This window comes from Felis catus, chromosome E1, assembly GCF_018350175.1.
Source record: "Felis catus isolate Fca126 chromosome E1, F.catus_Fca126_mat1.0, whole genome shotgun sequence".
In the NCBI taxonomy this organism is placed as follows: Eukaryota; Metazoa; Chordata; class Mammalia; order Carnivora; family Felidae; genus Felis; species Felis catus.
Genome location: NC_058381.1, coordinates 4,972,274 through 4,996,281, shown reverse-complemented (window position 1 = coordinate 4,996,281; position 24,008 = coordinate 4,972,274). Strand labels below are relative to the sequence as shown.

At 49.7% G+C, this 24,008-nt stretch overlaps 2 protein-coding genes across 7 annotated transcripts in view; one reads left to right on the top strand and one right to left on the bottom strand.

Annotated features, from left to right (window-relative positions):
• Nucleotides 1–24,008, bottom strand: part of ADPRM (ADP-ribose/CDP-alcohol diphosphatase, manganese dependent) — a 578,681-nt gene that overhangs the window by 258,141 nt on the left and 296,532 nt on the right. Inside the window, exon 5 of one of the 4 annotated variants that reach the window (XM_045045322.1) lies at nucleotides 4,158–4,310. The exons of the other annotated variants lie outside the window; for them this stretch is intronic. Coding sequence (XP_044901257.1) covers nucleotides 4,279–4,310 — 32 coding nt within the window. The 3' untranslated portion in view covers nucleotides 4,158–4,278. Of the gene's footprint in view, nucleotides 1–4,157; nucleotides 4,311–24,008 lie in introns of those variants that run through there. 4 annotated transcript variants of the gene reach the window in all.
• TMEM220 (transmembrane protein 220) lies at nucleotides 13,411–23,652 on the top strand. 3 transcript variants are annotated; one of them, XM_023243777.2, is made up of 6 exons: nucleotides 13,411–13,542; nucleotides 14,018–14,047; nucleotides 16,700–16,760; nucleotides 18,710–18,833; nucleotides 20,140–20,199; nucleotides 22,283–23,652. In XM_023243777.2, the coding sequence occupies exons 1-6, from the start codon at nucleotides 13,450–13,452 to the stop codon at nucleotides 22,416–22,418; spliced, it is 504 nt and encodes a 167-aa protein (XP_023099545.1). In that variant the 5' UTR covers nucleotides 13,411–13,449; the 3' UTR covers nucleotides 22,419–23,652. The 3 variants fall into 3 exon arrangements, with proteins under 3 accessions (XP_023099545.1, XP_044901264.1, XP_044901263.1); XM_045045329.1 differs by lacking the exon at nucleotides 20,140–20,199; XM_045045328.1 differs by lacking the exon at nucleotides 20,140–20,199 and having other exon boundaries at nucleotides 16,700–16,912; nucleotides 22,283–22,492.

Genomic DNA, 24,008 nt, shown 5'->3' with positions numbered 1-24,008 from the left:
AGCAGAAATTAGCAAGTGGGATCATATCAAACTCAAAAGCTTCTGCACAGCAAGAGGAACCCTCAACAAGATGAAAACACGACCTCCCGAATGGGAGAAACTATTTGCAAATCATACATCCAGTAAGAGGTGAAGAAGCTAAAACAGAGAAGGAAGTCAAACAGCTCAACAGCACAAAACCCTACAAACAATCTGACTGAAAACGGGCAGAGGATCTATATGGACATTTTTCCAAAGAAGACACGGACAGCCCTGAGGCACATGAAAAAACGTTCAACGTCACTCGTCAACAGGGAAACGCAAGTGAAAACGTCCAGGAGGTTTCATCTTGCACCTGTCAGAATGGCTAGTCTCACAAAGACAAGAAAGAACAGTGCTGGCAAGGATGTGGAGAAAAGGGAGCCCTCGTGCCCTGTTGGCGGGGACGTAAGTTGGTGCAGCCACGGCAGAAAACGGAATGGAGGCTCCCAAAAGATCGAAGAATACACCTACCACATGATCCAGCTGTTCCGCTTCTGGGTATTTATCCCAAGAAAACAAAAACACGAGTTCAAAAAGATGTCTGCTCAGGGCACCTGGGTGGCTCAGTCAGTTAAGCATCCAGCTTCGGCTCAGCTCACGATCTCGCATTTCACGAGCTTGAGCCCCACGTCGGGCTCTGTGCTGACAGCTGAGTCTGGAGCCTGCTTCGGATTCTGCATCTCCCTCTCTCTGCCCCTCCCCTGCTCACCCTCTGTCTCTCTCTCTCTGTCTCATAAATAAATATTAAAAAAATTAAAAATAAAATAAAATAAAAAACAAAAAGGTGTCTGCTCCCCCCCACGTTCGCTGCAGCATTACCCATAAGAACTGAGATGTGGAAACATCCAAAGTGTCCACTGATGGATGGTTGCAAAAGAAGATGTGTACCTATGTACAATGGAATACTACTCAGCCATGAACAAGGAGAAAATCTTGCCACTTAGAACAACATGGGTGGACAGGTTTTGAAGGGGCTCCGTGTAGCGCCTGTCTGGGACACAGGTGTGGTCAGGCTAGAGAAGAATACATTTTGCAGTCGGGGTCCACTTTCTGAGAATGTGATGCACCGTGACCTTGGAAAAACAGAGTTAGGGCCAAGCGCAGACACGTGTGAGTTTTGCCTGCGAACATGGCAGAGGGGAGGGTGTTGAATAGAGTCCTTTCAAGGGTCTTACGCTAAGTGAAATACGTCAGACAGAGAAGGACAGATACTGTATGATTTCACTTATATGTAGAATCTGAAAAACAAAAAGGAACAGATAAAACAAGACTCATAGATACAGAGAACAGACTGGTGGGTATCAGAAGGGTAGGGGGGCACGAGGTGGGCAGAAAGGGCAAAGGGCGTCAGTTGTAAGGTGACAGTTGGTTACTAGATTTAGCGTGATCACTTAGTAGTGTATACAAATATTGAATTATTATGGCATACACACAGAACTAACATAATGCTATATATCAAGTTTACCTCAATTAAAAAAAAAAAAAAAAAAAGACCTGAACAGATTAAAATGAAATCACACGTAGGGGTTGGGTGTAGGGCCAGGGGCGAAGAAGGCTAAAGACTGAGCCCTGGACCACGTGTTGGAAAGATGACAGAGATCCAGCAAAGGAGGCTGTGAGAAGCCAGGGAGGCTGGGCTCTGTGGCTGAGGGGGAAGAGAGTATTTCAAGGAGGAGGCCTGATCAGCAAGGTCAAAAGCTGCTAGTGAACGGGGCAACAGGACAAGGAGACCCCACCTTGGAACCGACAGGAGGGACGGATATGCATGGAGGTGGTAGCTGACCTCAATAAGGTCATAATCGGTAATCCCAGTATGCGAGCGGCCAGCTAGACCTTACCTGCTCCATTTTACAGATAAGGAAGCTGAGGCCGGGACGGGTCTGGTGATGCACCCAGGGCCACGTAACCGGTCAGTGGTGGGGACGGGATGGGAAGGCGGATGCATCTGGCATCAGAGCTGCCTCGTCGGGGCCATCCAGGCTCCTCACCCCCTGCAGCCCCTGAGAGGGCGGTCTTGAATTTACCGCCAAGAGGACAGTATCCGCATGAGGTGCTCCTAGAAAGTAGCTTGATCCAGTTTGAAACAGAAGCCTGGGGTTTCGTTTTCATTGCTTTTATTCCTTTTTTTAAAAATAGGAATCCATTTCTTTCTCTTTATTATTTTTAGAAAGAGAGAGAGCAAAAGTGGGGGAGAGGGGAAGAAGGGGAGAGAGAGAGAGAGAGAGAGAGAGAGAGAGAGAGAGAGAGAGAGTCCAAAGCAGGCTCCACACTCAGCACAGAGCCCAACACAGGACAGGGCTCGATCCCACAACCGAGAGATCATGACCTGAGCCAAAATCAAGAATCGGAAGTTTTAAAAATTTTTTTTAATGTTTATTTATTTTTGACAGAGATAGAGAGAGAGAGAGAAAGAGAGCACGAGCAGGGGAGGGTCAGAGAGAGAGGGAGACACAGAATCCGAAGCAGGCTCCAGGCTCTGAGCTGTCGGCACAGAGCCCGACGCGGGGCTCGAACTCAGGGACAGCGAGATCATGACCTGAGCGGAAGTCACACACTCAACTGACTGAGCCACCCAGGTGCCCCAACCCATCTTATTTTTGATGAGTTTTCAAGATGCAGATGTTAGTACCCTCCGCCCTTTGGCGTGTATATCATTAACTAGAATTTAACATTTGCTTAAGGGTTTCCTTTTTTGAGATAAAGTTTGCAAACAGAGAAATTAACAAATCCCAAGCTTGGTATGCAGTTTGAACAAATACATACACGCCCGGGTAACTGAAACTTCTACTGAGATACAGAAAATTGTCACCACCCCAGAAAGTTCCCTCCTGCCCTCTCCCACTCTCACCCCACAGGCAACCGCTGACCTGGTGTTTTTCAGCATAGACGATTTTGCCTATTCTAGAATTTCACTTAAATGGAATTCTCCAAGCGTGTGCTCTTGTCCGCCTGGATTCTTTGGCTCAGTACAATGTTTTTGCAATTCACTAATGCAATAGCATTTTTTAGTTCATTTCTTGTTTGTGCTAGTGGCATTCCATCATATGAATATATCACAGACTGTTTATCCATTCTCCTGTTCCCTGCAATAATTATTTTGATAAAAGAAAGTATTCCCTAATGAATTTCTATTTGGGACGCGTCCGCTTTTCTGTTAAGAATTCTCTCATCATTTAAGTTAGCAAACTGGGTCTGAGTCACGGCTCTGAGGAGCCCTGTCTTTGCAGTCGGAGAAGCTGTGGGTTCCTATTTCAGGTCCAACTGTTACTAACTGGGTGACCCCGTGCCAGTCACCTGGCCTTACCGCGCCTTCCTTTTCCCAGCTGAACACTGGGAGCAAAAATATCTCAAGCATGTGAGATGCTTCTCAGGATTAGAGTTGTGACTTCATTCCTTAGCTGGTTCATGTAACAATAAGTAACAAGTGCCTGCCAGGTTCTGACTTTGCTAAGCACTGGGAAAGCATCAGGAGACAACAGCAGGCACCGCCTTTATGGGGCTTTCAGACTGGTGGTATAGACCGACACCAAACGGCTAGCTGCACCGTTAATTATTTAATTGCCATTGTGATCAGTGCTGCGAGGGGAGACGGGCAGCTGCTGAGAGCCTGTAACAGAGCTGCCGAGAGCAGACAGAGGAGCCAGAGTTAAGTAAGCAAACGGGAAGCCTTCCGGGCAGAAGGAGCCACAGAGCTCCACAGCTCCCCGGAGGGGTGGAGAAGCCATGCCGGAAGAGCCGCAGAAGGCTGTGCAAGAGAGGGGCGCAGGTGTCTATGAGAAGTGGAGGGGAGGGCAGAGGAGCAGAGAACAAGGGGAGAGGCTGGCCAGACTGGGTTTCGCAGACCCTGTTCAAGCCTCAGAGCCACAGGCAGCTAGGGCGGGCGTATGCTTCACACAGGACCATCAGGCGGCCTTGGCTGCTTTGCTCAGCGCCAGCTCCCTAGTGCTCAGCACAGTGCCTGCACCAATTTGTGCAAGGAAGGGAGGGAGGGAAGGAGGCCTGACTTTAAGCAGAGGTTTGAGATTTGCGTCTCGCTCGGGTCGCCGCCGGCTGCAATGGAGAGACTGGGTGGGAGGGAGCGTATACGAGGTGCGTGAGTTTGCTTGGGTCCCTGGAACAAAACAGCACAGGCTGGGTGGCTGTGTCCACAGACATTCATTTTCTCCTAGTTCTGTAGATGGGAAGTCTGAGGCCAAGGTGCCATCAGGGGGACATTCTGGAGCGGTCTCTCTTCCTGGCTTGCGCACGGCCAGCTTTTCACTGGGTCCTCACGTGGCTTTCCACCGTCCCTGCGTGGAGAGAGATCTCTCTGGTATCTCTTCCTGTAAGGGCGGCAGTCCTATCGTATTAGGGCCCCACCCTTGGGACCTCATCTAACTTTATCTCGTGAAAGTCTCCATCTCCCAAAGCCACCAACACTGGGGGATAGAGCTTGAATATACGAATTGGGGAGCGGGACCACGGTTCAGTCCACAACATGGTGGACGCAGGGAAACCAGTGAGGAGGTTAGGGAAGAAACGCCGATGGCTTGGACTGGGTGTTGGCAACGAAGACAAAGGGTCATGGAGCAGAAAAGTCCTCCTGAATCGGTGGCGGACTTCAGAGGGAGGGAGGAGGAAGAGGTGTCCAGGGTAACACCTAGGTTTCCACAGTGGCATTCGTGCACTGAATGGTGGCCCTGAAAATGTCTATCTGCGTCCTAGCCTATTGGGAATTGGTGAATGGGACCTGTTTTAGAGAAAGGGGTCATTGCAGATATAATTGAGTTGAGGATCTTCGGGTGAGATCAACCTGGATTACCCAGGGGGGCCCTAAGTGCCAACGATCCTGTCCATCCGTCTCCTTATAAGAGACAAAAGAATGAAGACAAGGACCAGAGAAGGCGTTGTGAAGGGACAGAGGGAGACTGGAGTCACGTGACCACAAGGAGCCACCAAAAGCTGAAAGAGGCCAGAAAGGAGTCTCCCCAGAGCCTTCGGCGGGGAGCCTGTTTCCTGCTGACCCCTGGCTGGACTTCGGTTCTCCGGAGCGGTGGAAGAATGAATTTCTGTTGTTTTAAGTCCCCAGCTTTGTGGTAACCAGCCAAGTCACTCCTAGGCAACTACTCCAAAAAGTAATAGGGTGATGGTGCCATCTGGGACGGAGGGAGAGCTGGGAGGGCCAGGTCTTGTAGGATGGGAGCAAGAGTGTGAGTTTAGATCTAGAAATCCAGACTTCGCGGTCACTTTAGGGTGTCAAGGACATCAAAAGGCAGCAGCCCGGTTCACAGCAAATACTCAACAGCTGATTGCTATTATCATTATTATTTACTTTTGGAGTGCTCTAACATTAGAAGCGATTGTTCCTCTTAAACATATCTATCTTACTTTCCCTGGAATCTCGGCGGGGCGGGGGCGGGGGCGGGGCGGGGCGGGCGGTAAGCAGTTTGCACTAGGACACAGGCAAAGCTCAGCTCTTCCCTTGTAACGCTCCCATTTGGACACCAGTATTTCCTGGTACAAAGTTCTGTCTGTACCTCTTCCCCCATCCCGACTCCGCAACCACCCAGAGAGTCTACACTGCAAGCAGGCAGGGGGAGCCAACGGAAACAGCCAGCCCCGCCTTGCCCTCCCTCCCTCCTTCCCTCCCCACTACAGAGCCGCTGAGCTTCCTGGACTCCAATGGTAGCAGGAGTCCGCCACCTTGTGGACACCCACCGTCCTAACAGCCTGGTCCTGACTCCGGTGGGGATCAGAGAGAAGAGGGTTCCAAAGTCACTTCACCTTTCCCACCTCCAAGTACTATTCCCACCTTCACGGAATGAGGCTCCAAAAGTCAAGGGTAGGGGTAGTAACTCTTTCTGGTACTGAGAACGGCTGAGAGGCAAGCAGGCAGGCCCTGTATCCAAGTATGCCAGGTACCCCCACGAGAGAAATGGAAATAAGTGACCGTTCGTGGGACAGTCCAGGAACAGGAACAGCACACTCACACGCAGATCAATCAGCACAAGGGAAAAACCAAGATGCGCTAGGCAAGCAATAAAAGCCGAGTGTAAGGAGAAGCAGGAGAAAGGACCCCTGGTTCCCACCAGAGGACGAGGGAAGTCCAACTGAGGCCAGGTGAGCTACTCCCAGGCAACGAACGACCCACCAGGGAATCTGAACAGAGCCAAGGCCATGTAGGGGAGGGATCCCATCGTGGGCAGGTGTCAAGAGGTCTCACGGAGTCCTCCCGGAGCTCACCGGCCTGCCATAGCCAGGCCTCAAGCACGCAGACCCAAACACTTAATGGGCCATCACGCGGAGAGTGGACTCTCGTGTGCTATTCCCCGTTGGCTTTCTGTCCTCAGTGTTGCTCGAGCGGGCTCTTCTCCCCGCGGCCACTGCCCCCCCCCCCCAGTCCCAGCCAGCATCACGTGTGGGCTGGTCTGCTGCAAGCACCTGCTGGCCAGCCCCTGCGCCTCCTCTGGGCTCTCTCAGCCTTGGCCCGCCCACGCCTCCCTCCTTGCCACCCCCAGCTCAGCTCTCCATTGTACTCGGGATAAAACGAAGCTCCTTGACCTGCACCTTTCTCCATTCACACCGGGGCCCAGGCCTTCGCTTCCCAATTCGGGGCCTTCTGGCCTGCCCCGTGGTCTGCATGAAGCCCTGCCCCATACCTCCCTCATCTGCACTCACCCTTCATCTCTCAGTGCCCTCTCCAGGAAGTTTCTAGAAGCCTTTGGAAAAAGTCCGATTCCCCTGTTTCACACATCCCTACTGCAGTCCTACTTGCCCGTCCCTCCCTGCTGTGATCACCGGCCTGTTGCCGTGATTATCGCTCAGTCTGCAAACGCCAAGGGGCAAGGACCCGGCGCTTCTGTTCACAGTCACGTCCTCGGTTACCAGCATGGCGCCTGATGCAGAGGAGGGCCTGAATAAATATTTAGTGAACGTGTGAAATCAGCACGCTGCTAGGGAGCCGAGCGATGGATAGAAATATACGTCAACGTTACGTCGAACTGTCCACATTCTCCCTCTGTGGGTATAAGGGGAACATCCGGAATTTTGAGGAACATTATTCGAGGCAGGTGACTTTCACTGTCAATCAGTATGGGTGGGCTTTAAGGCTTTCATAACGTGGTCTGAGTCTTGCCGGTAGTAGAAATAACGAAGTTTTGGGGTGATGGTGGGGTGGTCCAGAGCCGATGGCCAAGAGAAAAACTCTTGAAAAAGATGTCTTTGGTGCAAAACGGTGATTTTATTAAAGCCCAGGAACAGGACCCGTGGGCAGGAAGAGCTGCCCTGGGGTTGTGAGGAGAGACTGGTTACATACTGTCAGGTTGGGAGGGGGGCAGGGAAAGCATAAGTCTCTAAGGAATTTTGGAAGCAAGGTTTCCAGGACCTTGAGGGGCTAGCTGTTGCTAAGGAAACACCATTTATTACCATCTAATAAAACCCCAGTCATGAGACCCTTCAGATGCATATCGGGGCCATAAGCTTAGAGTACGATTGCCAGCATATCTCTTGGGGCAGCTGAGATAAAGGAAATTGACTTGCAGAATCCTCGAGGTTGGGATAATATTAAGCTAAGGTTCTCTCTTTGCCCCCAGCAGAGGGTCGTCATCGAGGCAGCCGAGCTCCTGGAGGACGGTCACTCTGCCCGTTTCAAGGACTTGTCAGTGGGCAGTAGGCAATAAGGGAATTGAATTTTTCATTTGCCTTAGTTTCCCACGTCGCCATGGCCAGCACTTAAACCCCGTTCCTTTGTTCTCGGGTAGGCAGGCGTGTCCCAGGAATATCACACAGATCCCGCCTGGAGGGAGGGGGTGCTGTTAGCCTGTCCTCTGCCCTCCACTTGCCCCACGCTCCCTCATCAGAAACCCAGTCCCTTATGGAGACCAGGTGGGTTTTGCAAAAGCAAATCAATCCTTGCCACGGTGAGGTACACGTCTGATTTCAGAGACCTTAGGTACAGTCTTGAGAGCTGGGGGAGGAATCCCTCCATTGTCCTTTCCCGACCCCACCTCCCCGCCCCAACCCCTGCCAACAGCAACGCTTCCCTCACACAGACAGAATCAGCAGACTGGACAGAAGGGTGGAGATCCAGTGCGGTGGACGGAGAAAGGTGGATGGGACAGGATCTGGCACAGGCAGGATTCTTAGCCCCTGTCATCTCTGTCCCCAAACACGGCATCCAGCGGGCATCACCAACACCCGCGTTCAGGACACTCACTGACGATGACCCTGCCGCGGACCCTGTCTCTCCTGCTCCACCCCACCCCTGAGTGGCTGATGACAGGACAGGTAATGGGGATGGGTACAAGGTAAGTGAGTCTGTAAGAGAGAACGGTGCCCCCTCAGCTGCACTCAGAAGCGGGCGAGATGGCTGGGGCCAGCAGGTCAGCTCGGTTTCCGCTCTGCAGGCGAGGTGGGTGTGAGGCCACACTCTCCAGAACTCTAGAATCACAGCACAGAGAGGAACGGAGCTTGTGAGGTGCCTCTCGGTCCACATCAGCCTGCGCGAGGACGTTTGACGGGGAACCTTGAGTGTCCCCGGCCGGCGGAGGAAAGCCCCTCTCCGGCCTGAGCTGGTGTGAGCTGGGCCTACCCTGGCCCACTGGATGGACATGACTCTGGGTTTTCACGGCCACCAAGCCCCCTCTGCTGACACTCTTTTTTAGACACGCTCAAGGCCTCATCAGCTGCCCGTCAATCCCGTGGCCCCGGGAGGCCGGCTACGTCTGTCCGTGTTGAGTCTGCCGGTCTCTGCTCCGTCAACAAATTCAAGTTACTGAATTTATAATCCCACTTGCAGAGCACAAGCGAGCACCTCTGTTTCCAAGTCTTCCGGGGACAGGTATCCGCGTGCTGCCCAGGCACCGGTGGGTGGCTCCCGCTGCTTTCCTGATGCTGTCACGGGTCTGGCAGCTGGGGGACAGCCTGGCAGAATGGAGGCCTGTCGAGCCACCCCTTCTGCAGAAGCCACCGTGACAGGCCCCTGCCCCCACCCACATGGCATCATCTCGACCGTACTGTAACGCTGCAGTTAGAAAGGGAGACGAAGTGACTCCTCAGGCAGACCTCTCTGGGATACTGGATTCTTTCAAACTTATTTCTCGGGGCGCCTGGGTGGCTCGGCCAGTTGAGCGTCCAACTTTTGATTCTGGCTCAGGTCATGACCTCATGGTTCACAAGACTGAGCCCCGAGCTGGGCTCTGCGCTGACAGCACGGAACTTGCTTGGGATTCTCTCTCTCTCTCCATTGCTCTCTGGCCCTCCCCCACTCATGCTGTCTTTCCCTCTCAAAATAAATAAATCTACTTTGAGAAAAAAACTTATTTCTCATGACTTTTCAGGCTAAGCCTTCTCTTCCCTGTCTTTGCAAAACACAGGATTTGAAGCATAGGTCTAAGTACTGATTCATGGTTTTACAAGCCATCGTTCTGCGGTCATGGGTGACGAAAGCCCAACTCGCACAGGCGTACGTAGAAAGAGGGGACTCTGCTGGCTCACAAAACTGAAGGGGGGGAGGGGTGCAGCAGCCCCCAGCGTTGAACGTGGCTGGTTCTAGAGCCTCAAGTGATGTCCTCTGGAACCTGCCTTCTTTGTCTCTGACCTCGAATTCCTCTACATGATTTCACCCTCAGGAAGGCTTTCTGCTGGAAGCTTTGGCATACATGTGGTCAGCTCAACACAGTCAGCAAAAAAAAAAAAAAAAAAAAAAAAAAAAAAGGAAGCAAAGCAGTCTGGGTTACCAGACTTTGCAAAGATTTGGGACATGCTCATACTAAAAGAATGATTCCTTGTCGATGTGAAAGTCAAATGTCACTAAGCACCCTGTATTTTATCTGGCAACCCCAGTCCAGCACAGCTCCCAGGACCGAAACTGGCCAGTTGGGATCACGTACCATCCCGGACCCAGTCAGTGCGGTCAGGAGGATGGGTTATGCCGAGTGGCAGCCTGGGGTCACCTCCCTTTTTCTGGAAAGGGGGCAGCATGGTTGGCCCTCTGAGTATAATACATGCCCCAGGGGAGGGAGGTGGGTCCCTCCCCAAATAACTGGGGTGCTGACCCTAGAAGGAGGGGGATGAGCCCTGCACAGGTGAAAACAACAGATGTCTACACAGTGACCTTGAAGGTCCCAGACAATAGCGAAAGTTATAAAACTCCACGGTGGCACACCATAGTTTACAAGGCACTTTCCACACTAGTCTCTCCTTTGCCATATGCTCCTGTTTGGTCGGCAGGTAGTATAATCCCTCCCTGTATGAGTTTGCCGGGGCTTCCGTAACAACGTAGCCCAGAATTGTGGGGCTTCAACAACAGACATCCGTTTTCTAGGATTCTGGAGGCTGGAAGTCCAAGGTGAAGGTGCAGACAGGGCTGGTTTCTTCCAAGGCCTCCCTCTTTGGTTCCTAGATGGCTGTCGTCTTTCTTCGCTGTGTCTTCACGTGATCTTCCCTCTGTGTGTGTTGTGTTTGTGTGTCCCCATCTCCTCTTCTTAGAAGGACACCAGTCATGGGGACACCTGGGTGGCTCAGTCGGTTGAGCATCCGTCTCGATTTTGGCTCAGGTCACGATCTTGTGGTTGGCGAGATGCAGCCCCGTGTGGGACTCTGTGCTGGCAGCATGGAGCCTGCTTGGGATTCTCTCTTTCCCTCTCTCTCTGCCCCTCCCCTGCTCTCTCTGTCTAAATAAATACGTAAACATTAAAAAAGAAAAGGACACCAGTCCTATGGGATCAGGGCCCACCCTAGTGATCTCATTTTAACTTAATTACCTCTTTTCAGATCCTATCTCCTGTGAAAGGTGAAATGAAATGGAGTTGCTCACGTCAAGCAGTTTTACAAGGGAGCCAGGGGACTATTAGGGAGGTGGTCCTCGAGTACATCCTCATTGGGTAGAACTTCTGAACTGGGCCAAACCACAAATGTTCCAGGGACTCTGCACGAACACCTGTAGTTGCCACAGGAATGGACTTCTGTTTGGTGGCATCCTTGGTGGCCAACGACGTCCAGCCACCACTGGCTTTCTGCCACTAACACCAATCAAAATTATTTGTGAACAACATACACAAACATTCCCTTGTGTCTTCAGAAACCTGACTTGTGTTCCTCATGGGACACAATTGGGGCTGCTACCCGAATCTGTGCCCCCCCCAAAATGCAATTCTGGGACCCCCAAATAAATGCTTTCGTTTTATTTCAGTTCTGCCTCTTTTCTCGGTTGACTCTTCAAACACAGCCACATTCTGAAGTACTGGGTGTTAGGACTTTGATATATGAACTTGACTGGGGGTGCAATTCAGCCTAAAATACTACCCTCTCCTTTATTAGTTTTTTTAGAAAAATTAAAAAATAATTAATGTTTATTTATTTTTGACAGAGGGAGAGAGAGAGAGGGGGCATGAGCTGGGGAGGGGCAGACACAGAATCCGAAGCAGGCTCCAGGCTCCGTGCTGACAGCAGAGAGCCCAATGTAGGGCTTGAACTCACAATCTGTGAGATCATGACCTGAGCCGAAGTCAGACTCTCAACCAACTGAGCCACTCAGGGGCCCCTTTTTGTCAGATAAGGAATAGAACAGTGAGGGTGGTCAGGACTTGCTCTCGGGTTCCAGGGCTGATTAGGCAGTGGAACTCACTAAGAAGCCACATTCTCTGACTGGCCTTTATCCCCGACATGCAGCCATTGTTTCTATGTGTGCCTGTCTGTCCCCCCCACCCCACCCCGTCCCAGCCCACAGACTCCCTACTCCAAGAACACACTGCAAATCCACCCGCAGGGTCCAGGCCCTAAGCACGGGCCAGGCACCCAGCAGGAATGACACTGAGTTAAAGAAACTCCTACAGCATTTTAGGAGATTGAGCTAAAAGAAGGCCAGGAGCACGTGCTCCTGATTGAAGTGATAAAGATGCCTTAGAACAGCAAAAATGATGAGGCCTATGGATGTGTAAATGAGCCTGGGGAAGACTAATCAGAGGGTAAATTACACAACAACAACAACAAAAAAAAGGACTGTAGACCAAGCAAGGGGAGGACAGTGAATATTTCGGTGTCTTTAGTTCATAAGAAATTCATGAGCAATGCGCAGGGGAATTTTGTTGGTTTTGGGGGTGGGAAAGAATTGTAAATATGTATAATATGTAAATACCTTTTATAATAAAAGCCCATGAAGATAAACGAGGCTGTCTGCAGAAAAGCTGTGAGCTGTGTAAGATGCTAATAGAACTGTCGTCACTAAGAAATTACCATAATGCTTACAGGGCACTCAAAGTTCCTAGAGCTTTGGAAAGAAATGCATAAATACTAATCAGAAAATGCACACAGACACAGGCCTCTTTCTCTCTCCGCCTCTCACTCTGCGTTCTCTTTTTTCCTCTAATGTGAGGAAGGTAGCTTTGGGGAACAGGCAGGGTGGTTGGACCTACAGGTTTCAAACATGACCTTCCACCACCCAGGAGCAGCACTGACTCCAGCTACCTCCGTTTTGACCTCCAACGTTCTAACTGATGAAGTTCCGCTTTCCAGCTCATCCCTTAACTCGGGCAACAGACCCTGCGGGCAAAGAGTCCCCAGATGGGGATCGAACCACCCCCTCAAACCATAAGGACCTTCCTGAGCCAGCAAGACCCTGCATGAGACCCCAACACAGGGTTCCACCCGACCTGCACTGCCACCTGCTGGCACACACCGACCCTCGCCCTACATTTTCCTTCTGTAAGCCTAGAAGTTTTTCTGACACTCCGGAGACAGCGTTTGAGACGCTGGTCCGCTGTCTTGCCGGTGTTGGCCTCACTGAAACAAATTCCTTTCTTGTTTCACCACCAGTGGTCGCCCTGCCTTTGGATTTTGTCAGCGGCGAGTGACCGAATCTGGTCTGTGGGGGGGCCCCGGAGCCCGGTGCCATCTTGGGCAAGTCATCCAGTCGTTCTGAGACTCCCTTTCCCCATCTGTGAAATGGGGACACAGCACCTTCCCTGGCCACGTCTTCGGGAGAATCTAAAGAGCGGAGTAGTAAGGCTAAAGTAGTGCCACGTTCTTACCCAGCGAGCGGCCGCCAGCGGCCACTCGACACCTGGGGGGTGTTTGGGGAAAGAAACCGGCGCAGGACAAAGTGGGTTTCAGGGGAAGCCCACCCACCGCTGCCCTGTTGCAAGCCCCGCCCCAGCCCCGCTGCCCCGCCCCGCTGCCCCGCCCCCAGCCTGTGTCCGGGACGCCCCACCTCTAGGCCCCGACACCACACTCTCACCACGCCCCGACGCCCCGCCCCCGGCCTGCCCCGCGCCGCCCCTAAGCCTTCACGCCTGGCTCCGTCCCCGACGCCCCGCCCCCACCTCCGCACCACGCTCGCCCCTAAGCCCCGACGCCCCGCCCCTAGGTCGGGGACGCCACAACCCCGCCACGCCACGCCCCTAAAGCCCGACGCCCCGCCCCCGGCCCGCCCAGACCCTTGGCCCCGAGCGGATGGCGCCTGCAGCGGGACGCTGGGCCCCCGGCCTGTGGCGGGCCTGCAACGGGCTCATGGCCGCCTTCTTCGCGCTGGCGGCCTTGGTGCAGGTCAGCGCCCCGGCTCCCGGCGGCGGGCGGGTTCCCGGCACGCGGTGTGGACTGACCGGGCCGCAGGGTCGGGGGTCACGCCCCGGAGCCCCCGCCCCTGTCCCAGCGGAAAGCCAGGCGCGTTCCCGTGATCGACCGCCCGCGTCCCGGAGCGGGGACCCAGCGCGGTTGAGGGCCCGGGAGAACCGTCTGGGGCGCGGGTACCCCTCAGGTCTGCCTTGGGACCCCCGATAAGGGCTTTCCTTATTCCTCAGACGGGGGCGCCCACAACACCGGTACTGTGTGCGCAGTGTGTGCGGCCCCCTTGCGGCGCTCAGCCAGAAGCCCCTGCGACCCCGCCCTCCGCTAGACTCTGTCCCCGCCGCCTGGCGCCGCGCCTGGCACCTAACAGGACTGGGACGCATCGAGGAGCAGACCAGATACGGGAGTGGGGCACGGGCCGCGCCTGCTAATGCCACACGTCCTGTCTTTCCAGGTGAACGATCCAGATGCAGAACTGTGGATGGTGAGTAAAAGCTGCTTCCTGCGTCCCAAAGAACCGTGGAGCCGTGCACGAAACACACAGGCTTGTTCCCCATTTGGTCGCCCCTCCCGGCTCCATGTGCGGAAAAACTCAGAAATAAATTCTTTGTAAGCTCTTTTTCCTAAAGTGTCAGAGGGGAAGGGATCAGGGTAGTAATGTGTATGGGGGAGAGAACACAGAATTTTCCAGACACAGGGGTCCTTAGGGCAGTATTCCCTTTGCATAAAAATGGGCCAACTGAGGACACTTTTCTGAGGACACAGAGTAGACCTCCCAAGGTCAACTGAACCATTCCCCGTGAGTTTCTACCCAGACACTACAACAAACATTTGACCAGAAAATGGCAGGCTTGGGGCGCCTGGGTGGCGCAGTCGGTTAAGCGTCCGACTTCAGCCAAGGTCACGATCTCGCGGTCCGTGAGTTCGAGCCCCGCGTTGGGCTCTGGGCTGATGGCTCAGAGCCTGGAGCCTGTTTCCCATTCTGTGTCTCCCTCTCTCTCTGCCCCTCCCCTGTTCATGCTCTGTCTCTCTCTGTCCCAAAAATAAATAAATGTTGAAAAAAAAAAAATTAAAAAAAAAAAAAGAAAATGGCAGGCTTAGGGTCTGTGGTTCCTCTAATTCAGTGAGTTATATTTATAAAGAATAATCCGAGCCCATAAAATCTACAGGATACATCTAACCAATGCTCTGGCTGAACTGTTCGGAGGAGGGAGAGATCGTCCACACGTTTCCTGAAATATCTGGATTTTGCCCAGTTTCTTTCAAAACGGATACGCAAGACTGCAGTATCGCCAGCCAAGATGACTTTTGGCTTTGGAAGAATATTAGCAACAAATGAAAGTGTTTGGATTTGTAATGTGAAATCCCAGCCAGTCTTTTTAGTGCAGTGGAACTCCTTCTGATAGTGCTTATTGTCCAGATTCACATGCTCTCGCATCAAATCAAACTGCCTCTTCCTCAGCACGCGGGGCCATGTCCTGAGTTCCAAATATTATTTCCCTGCAGGCGACTCTCCAACACCCAGCCTAATGGTGAATTTCCAAAAGACTGCTAGATCTTTCCACCTGTATATCACAACAGCTCCTCAGAGACCCCGAGGTCCTGCCCAGCATCTTTCCCTACAAAGCCCCCTCCTCCTCCTGACTCACCCATTTCTATCAACAGCTGAATCATCCTCCGGGTCATCCTTGCTCCAAACCACATCTCAGTGCCTTACTACCACCTTTGAGAGCCTTTCAGAAAACGAAACGAAGAACAAAGCAATCCAACAGCGCCCCGTGTAGGTCTGACCGCTTATCTGTACAGTCTGTATGTCACCTCTCACTTCACGCTTAGACGACATAACACCAACAGACAGCATGTCCCCGCAGACAGCCCTCCTTGCCAGGTTAGCCCTCCATCACCCCACGTGGACTCCTGTAATAGCTTCCCAATTCTTGGAGCTGCCTCTGATCTCTTCCACTTCCCACGTACCGCTTCCTGCTTCAGAAACTTCCCTCGTTCCCCAAGATCCCTGAGTTACAACTCCCCAGGTTGGCACTCAACGCCCACCGCAGGATGGCTCCAACCCACCTTCCCAGCCTGGTCTTGGAAGCCCGATCCACCTGTAACACTTACTGTGCCTTGCCCCTGGGATTTGTGTGTGTCGTGCTCAAGCTTCAAAGTCTATCTCAAATGCTACGTCACTCAAATCTCTCTCCCTCTTTCCCATAGGTTCTAACCGTCCTTCCTTCAAACCTTTAACACTAACACATTCTGCTTTACATTTGAGTTGGTTCGGTACATGCCAGCTCCCGGGAGAACAAGGACCACTTACTCCTTCTTCTTGGTATTCCTCAGGCAACCTAATAGAGCCTTCCTATGGCAGTCCTTCTGTATTGACCGTTAGTGAAAGAAAGAATGAGTGGATGCAAACAGGAACCAGTACTACGTCACTGGGCCTTGGGGGCTTGTACCTCACACCTGACTCACTTCCACGTCCCCTACTTCATCTTGTTCACGGAGGACTCCTGTATCAGGATGCATATAGGAGCAGATAACAGAACATCTGCCTAGCATCAGGTTATAAGAGTAGAGTATCTCACTTAACAAGAAGTCCAGAGGGAGCTGCTTAGCGGCCAACAAAGTGATCAAAGACCCGGGCTTCCTTTCTTCTCTGCCATCTCTAGTGTGTGGGTGATATATTCTCTCATGTTCACAGAATGGCTGCTGCCTCTCCAGACATCATCCCCAGACAAGGGCATCCCCAGTAGGAAGAAGTAAGGCAGGAGCAAAATGATTTTTCCTCCTGTGCTTTCTTCCCTTTTATTGGGGAGGAAATGTTTCCCAGGAAGCCCTTCAGACAGGCTGCTAGTCACTGTGTGTATACCAACTTGGTTTATGGTCTGGGATCCATCCTGCTCAGTCAGCATCTGGGCATTATTGGTTGTTAAACGCTCTGGGTATCAGCCTTGCCCCTACAAGACTTCTTACTACATTTCATGGCGGGAGCATGATCACCCTAGCTGAAGAGGTTGGGAATATAAATTGGCCTTTTTGGCTTTCATAATGGCAGGTGGGCAAGGGAAAGAGACACTAAGAACGAATTCCATGGGGCGGAAATTACCCACGTAATTTTCTCTCTCTTCGCTAACAGGTGGTGTACATGATCCCTGCTGTGCTGACCTTGCTTGTTGGACTTAACCCCCTTGTCACGGGTACGAACCCTGGATTCTGCAGGGAGATACAGCAGATCAGACTTCTTATAATAATGACAGACTCCCAGGAGAAACACGGGGCTGTCCAGGTCTTCTCGTTTCTGATGATGAGAGGGGCTAATTCTAATCTAGGTCACCCACACCATCTGCAGGCAAGTGTCACAAGGACCGGCCATACCAAGACCGTCTTTTACCAACTTGGAACCCAAGATCGCTTATGCTTGTGGGCAACAGTGGTTCTGCGGGTTAGCCGTGAGAGAGAAGGGGGTCAGTCACCACGCCGATTTCTAAAGCCACCAAGCTGATAGAAAATCAGCAACAAAGTGCTAACCTGGTATCTCCAGAGTCAGTGGCAACCAGTGTCTATTATATGTTTACTCTTCATCAATATATGGCCGGCTACTCTATGTAGAGAAACGGTTTATAACATCCATACAAATGTCTAGGTTTTGCATTAATACGTATCACCCCCCCAGCCTCCCTCTGTCCTGTCGTGGTACCTACGACAATTTATTTCATGCTTTTTTATGTTTCCCCCCCACTAGGCTGTACGCCCCTTAAAAGTCGGACCATGTCTAGCCCATCTTTGCCCAAGCCCTGCTGAAATAAGGCCACGAATACGGTTTGGTACTTAATGCTTGTTGAGTGAATGGATGGCTGTAACACAGAGGCTTTATCATACATTTTATAAACTGCTCCTTGGAATGAAAAAAAAATATATGTATACACACAAACGTATATACATATATTTTTTTTTCATTTCACATACATATATAAAAGCTGCCAGGTGGGTATACATATAAAGAAATTCCCTTAAAATATCAGGTCTATGTTGCCCACAAGCTACCTACTTCGATGCGGGCAAAACATAGTCGCTTCGCCTTTTACAGCCCCAAAAACTCAACGAACCTTGAGGTGGACAGTTTTATACCATAAAACCGTGTCTCATAACAAAAAAGAAATTACATTTTACTGTGTTTACTAACATTTTCTTATTAACAGGACTGTTGGTCCTGACGGGTTATTCTTCACTGTCGTGAAAACAGCTTCTTTGCCAGTGAGTCCTCAGAGTTCTCAGGGCCTTAGAATAAAGACCAGTGGCTCCCAGCTGGATGGGGAAAACTCGTGTCCCCTAGATGCACACGTTCCTCGTACAGGCGCCGGGAACTCTTGTCCGCATCTTTAAGGTGCAGTGGTTTGGGCTCCATTAGTTGCCGGCAAGGAAAACACTGAACTCAAACAGGCTGTGAGCTTGAACGGAGACGTACTGGGGTACGTGACTAAAAGAAACGCAGGGGTGGTGCTCGCTTCAGGCACTGGCTCAGAAATCTCGGCACCTCTCTGTTCCACCATGTGCCGATGGACTTCAGTCCAGGGCCCCTCGTGGTAGCCCGGCAGGTCAAAGTTCACTTCTTCCTGCCCGCTCAGTCCAACAGAAGATAGGATCTGCTTCCCCGATATCTCCACCGACGTCTCAGAATTGAGTTGTCGGCCCTGATTTGTCAGCTGTTCTTCTGGGGCCAAATCACCACCGCTAAAGGGATGAAATGCACTGAATAATCAAGCTAAGGTCCAGTTGTCTGGGACACACGGCCGGGGGGGTGTGGGAAGGGCAGACCCCCAAAGAAAATGAGGGTAGTCATCATAGAAAGGGCACATGTCCACTTAAGCTGATTATTACTGCTTTAACCTCTATGACATTCCTCAAAACAAAACTTAAAGAAACCCCAGCTTTTTTTTTTTTTAAGTAAGCTCCACTCCCAACGTGGGGCTTGAACTCAGGACCCTGAGATCAAGAGTCACATGCTCCACCCACTGAGCCAGGCAGGCACCACCCCAGCCTTTTCTGAACGCTTTACCTGAAAGACTATGGCAGAGCAGATACAGAGAGGTCATGTTTCTCTGGGATGTGATTCCACGACTGACCGTGTCAGAATATCTATTTTCAGGCAACATCATTTGGAAGAGTATCTCTGCAATACACACATTCCTGTGTATCGTGTGGGCTGTCGGCTTGGCGGGCCACCTCTGGCTTCATTCACAACAGAACGTCTTACATGAGGAAGAAGGCAGGTGAGCAGTGACTTTTGCTCTTTGGAAGGGGTGGGGTAGAACTGAGAAAGCTCCTGGTCCTCCGCAACCCCTGATCTGCACCACGATGACTCAGCTCCCTCAGCCACACCATCAGGAGCAGGGAAGGTATCACCTCCTTGAGAGGAGCCTGGAGGAGCTGAAGGAATGATGGAGCCAGGATTCACACCCAGCATTGCGCACCACATCCCTCAATCACTGCTGGAGGCGGTCAGCACATAGGTTAGGCAGTTGACCTCGGCTCCCTTATAATGAACGAGCCAAGGAAGCCGTACAGTTAAGAGTCTGGTCGAACAAGGCGAAAACTCCATCAGCATTCTGATTTAGTTGTGGTTCTGGCCAAAATCTTACCTACAAGCGTGAGCAGCCACCTCAGAGGTCAGTATTTTAAGTCAACGTCTGTCAGCCTTGCCCTGCTAAGTCTCCTGTCATCTCCTCCCTTTGTCAAGGCCATCTGATCCGAACTTATCACCTCTTCCTTTGCTTCCTCCCACCCTTGACTCCTTGGCCTGTTGCATAGCCCCCTTCCCTTCCTGTCCATCCTACTGCTAACACCAAGAGTTAGAGACCTAGAAGTTACTCGTCCCTGGCAGGGTGCTTCTTTGCCATAGGCCTTAATCCCTGGAAAACCAGAGAGCAAATCAGGTTGGGCTGAATCACCTCCACCAACTTCAGGCCCATGCGTTACTTCCGGTAACTTCCGGAGTTACTTCTGGCTTCCGGTGGTACCATGGCCAGCTATGACTGTCTTCTACTCTATGTAAAAGATGCTTTTAAGGCATATTTCTAGAAGCATCTACCCACCCCCAAATCATTAGTTGCCTCATACTACAAATCATTCCTCTCCACTAAGACGTGACCCATGCTCCTGCTGCACGTGCTTAATTATTTATCGATTTGAGTTCATCTTACCTAACATTGATCCCTCTGACACAGTGGTAAAGTGGTGCCTGTATGATCGATCTAGGATCGTTTCCCTGCTTGTACTCTAATCCTCCCCGTGACCTGAAGTGATTTCTGTGTTGTGCTGTTGTTCACTGAGAAGCTGAGGAGCAGTGATGGAGCTCACACCTGCCTCGTAAGACGAAACCTGTGTTCATATAAGGCTTTAAATTGTCTGAAAGAAGTAACTTATGACTCATGGTCAGATTTGAAAATATTCTGTAGATGCTACGTATCTTGGGGGAAGGTCATCTAATAGCAGCAGCTGGTGGTCACGGAGAGAAAGGGACGATTCACAGGTCATTTGCAGCTACTTCAAATATCTGAAATGTATGCTGTTTTATAGGGAACTGTTTGGTCTGGTGATTATCACAGCATGGATGAGCCTATGTCACAGTTCATCAAAGTAAGTTTTCAACTCGTTAGCTAAAATCAGATGTCTTGAGGACGCCCAGGTGTCTCAGTCGGTGGAGGGTCTGACTCTCGATTTCGGCTCAGGTCATGATTTCATGGTTTGTGGGATCAAGCCCCGCATCAGGCTCTGTACTGACAGTGTGAAGCCTGCTTAGGATTCGCTCTCTCCCTCTTTTCCCCTCCCCCACCCGTGCACCCTCTCTCTCTCTCAAAATAGATTAACTTTAAAAAAATGAACAAATCACTTCAAAAATATAAACTAGCAAAACTGACACGAGAAGAAATACTCCAGGACAATTCCATAACTATTAAAGAAACTCTAGACCAGATGCCCTAACTGGAGAATTCTACCTAATATTTAAGGAAAAAATAATGTCAGCCTTCAACAAACTCCCAGAGAACAGAAAAAGATGAAACACTTTACAATTCATGTTATGAGGACAGAATAACCTTGATACAAAAACTTAGCAAGAACATTAAAAAAAGAGAGAGAGAGAAGAAAAGAAATTACCCAGCAGCCTCACTCACAACCACAGATTAGAAAATCCTAAATAAAGCACCAGTAAATAAAATCCTGCAATATGTCACCCAACCACCGTCTTGGGTCCATTCTATGAACACGGTTTAATATTCAAAAACCAACCAGTGTTCTCTATCATGTTAACAGAATAAAAGAATAAATAAGCTCTCTTCTCAATCTATACAGAAAGGATACCTGGTAAAATTCACCATCCGTCCACAAGAGGTCTTAGGAAACAGGTGTAGAAAGGAACTAAAGCTGACCAATGGGATCTACACCAAAGCCTGATACTCAGTGGCCAGCGGTTGCAAACTTGCCTTCTGAGATCAGGAAAAGGTGAGGTTAGCCACCGTTACCACTTCCCCTCAACACTGTTCAAGCTAGTATCGTAGCCAGTCCGATAAGGCAAGAAAAAAATTAGAGGCACAATGACTAGAAAAGAAAAACGTTCGCTATCCGTGGGTAACACACGTGATTGTGTACACAAAAAAATCAAAAAGAATCTGAAAAGTTATTAGAGTGAGTTTATTAGCATGATTGCTGCCCACTAGGTGAATGTACTCAAATCAACAAGTCGCGGAAAATGGTGAAAACAAAGTTAACCATAAATAAGAACATCGAGAAATCAACTCCCTAGGAATAAATCTAGAAAGAGATAGGCAAAAGCTCTACAAATAAATCAACAAAACACTGTGGGAGAGATTAAAGAAGACCTAAACAAGTGGAGGGATAAACCTGTACTGGGAAAAGGGTAAGACTAATGAAAGAGTAAGTCTAGAAACAGGTCCATCCACGCACAGGTAGACCCTTGACTCCTGACCGCGTGGCAGTACAGGTGCAGCAAAGAAAGGCAGACTTCTCAGCAAGTCCTGCTGGATCCACGGAATACCCATGTGGCCAAACTTTCCCCACCTGACTTTCATAAACAGCCGTTCCAGGTGGATTACAGATCTAATGTGAGAAACAAAACAGTGAGCCTTTTAGAGAAGATAACCCCAAATCCTCCCCAAGACTTTGGGGAGGAAAAGTTTTCTTAAACAGGATACAGAAATCATTAGGAAAAGATCAATTGTCACACTGCCTAATTAATCAGTGACTTCAGTTCCTCAAAAGACATCATTATAGGAGTGGGAAAAGCTATTTGCAACATATATAAACAACAAAGATGTGCACTAAGAATAAAGAACTCCTGGGGCGCCTGGGTGGCTCAGCTGGTTAAGCGTCCAACTTCGGCTCAGGTCATGACCTCACGGTTGGTGGGTTTGAGCCCAACCTGGGGCTCTGTGGTGACAGCTCAGCCTGGAGCCTGCTATGTCTCTCTCTCTGTCCCTCCACACCTCATGCTCTCTCTCTCAAAAATAAATAGACATTTTATAAAAGGTAAAAAATAAAAAAAAAAAGAACTCCCACAAATCAATAAGCTATATTCCAATAAAAATTAAGAAAAAGTCCTATAAAAATGTGTTCACCAAATTCAACCCTTATATTTGTTTCCAAAGCAATCCATAAATGTTATTGGATTTTTACTGATAATCATTCCTGTGTGTCTTTATAGGAATCCAGTTGGTGGAAGAATTCAGTTGGCTACTGCCATTGTAATCGCTCTCTTCCCATTTCTCTCTTGGGTCTACATATACATAAACAAGGAGATGCGGTCCTCCTGGCCAACTCACTGCAAGACAGTACTTTAACTGAAGCCAAGAATCCCATTATTAAAATGAGTACTGTCAATCAATTTTTTATAAACATGGTTGTAACAAGCCAATTTCCTAGGAACTTCAGGTAATCTCAGCTAATATTAGAGGTAATTAAAAAAAAAATGCCAAGAACTTTCTGAGGATGTCTACGGTACAGCATAGAGTTGCATGGAACTGGTAAGAGAGGGGTCTGACATTCGATTGGGTCCCCGTAGAGTAGAAAAGGCCACAGAACAAAAGTGAAGAAATACAAATTCTGACTCAGCTTAACCCCTGTCTATATGACTTGGGCAAATATATACACCTCCTGGCGGATATGTCTTCATCTGTAAAACAGGATTAAAACCAGATCTCCTACTTACTTAATACAGTTGCAGGGGATTAAAGTGGATAATATGAGAGCCTCCAAAATTACCAAGTGCTTATAAGGGGCTTACAGGGGATTAAAACAGAAGAAAACAGGGTTTCGGTGGAATGATAGAAACAGAGATTCAAGAGAGGGCTGTGCCCCCGAAATGAACTCATTATACTGGACCCGTGCAGTGCAGTGAGCTCAATGATGCCCAAGGAACGAGCACATCTTGGAAAGAAAGGAGAATTAGGTAGAATAAAGGAATTTGGGACCAGAAGGAAACGGAATATTCACTACATGGTAAATGAGAAGTATGACCAAAATCGATATTTTTTTAAATGAATGTCAAAGGTAACCCTGGGGAGAAGACCATCTGGGAGCTGTACTCTCCAACGTGGCGACTTATGTTACCATAACCGTGGTGCGCACACACGCGTGACACGGTGACATCACCACGGTGCATACAGACGTCACGTAACATGCTAACATAACCGTAAGATGTAGCACTGAGCACTTGGGAATGTGGCTACACTGAGGAAGTAAAATTCTACGTTTTTCACTTGAATTTTATAACATGTCGATTCAGTTATTAGAAAAGTTAGAAATGTGTCTGGAACGCTTGTTTTGAGTGTGTTTGGAACAACATGGTTATGTGAATCTGCTTAATTCCAGTTTTTATATCTAAATATAGATGAAGTATTAACAGTGAAAATGTGGCGTCCCAATGGAGGGGTGCTAGTATAAAACACACGCGGGATTTTAAAGACCTAGTACAAAAAGAGTATAAAATATTCTCATATTGATTACATGTTGAAATATTTTAGCCATATTTGCGTTAATATAAAATATATCATTAAAATTTGTCATCTGTTTCTATTTACTTTTTGAAGCGTGAATGCTTTTAAATTACTTAAATGGCTCACATCGTATTTCTGTTGGATGGCAATTTTGGGGGGTCAGCATCAAACTCTGGGGTCAAAATACCGTTTCACGAGAGTTAGGAAGTATTTCACTCAAAAGAATATTAGTACCAATCATGTATCAGGAGAGTGGAAATAAGTGTGTCCATTTGTCTACCTTTATAGCCTTTAACACAATATTAAGGATTCTATAAATACTTGTTAAAGGAGGCACGTATGTTTCGTGTTTGGTTTACACGGTGGTCACTGGACAAGCGAAATTCTCTTTTCAAGGTTTAGATGAGGGAAAAGGGAAAAAGAAAATCTTGTCAA

Bases quoted from the DNA above. Each gene is read 5' to 3' on its own strand.
- TMEM220 (XM_023243777.2), top strand. From the start codon at position 13,450: ATGGCGCCTGCAGCGGGACGCTGGGCCCCCGGCCTGTGGCGGGCCTGC. The intron at 16,761-18,709 runs GTACGAACCCTG...ATCTATTTTCAG, and splicing joins ACTTAACCCCCTTGTCACGG to GCAACATCATTTGGAAGAGT. The intron at 20,200-22,282 runs GTAAGTTTTCAA...GTGTCTTTATAG, and splicing joins CTATGTCACAGTTCATCAAA to GAATCCAGTTGGTGGAAGAA.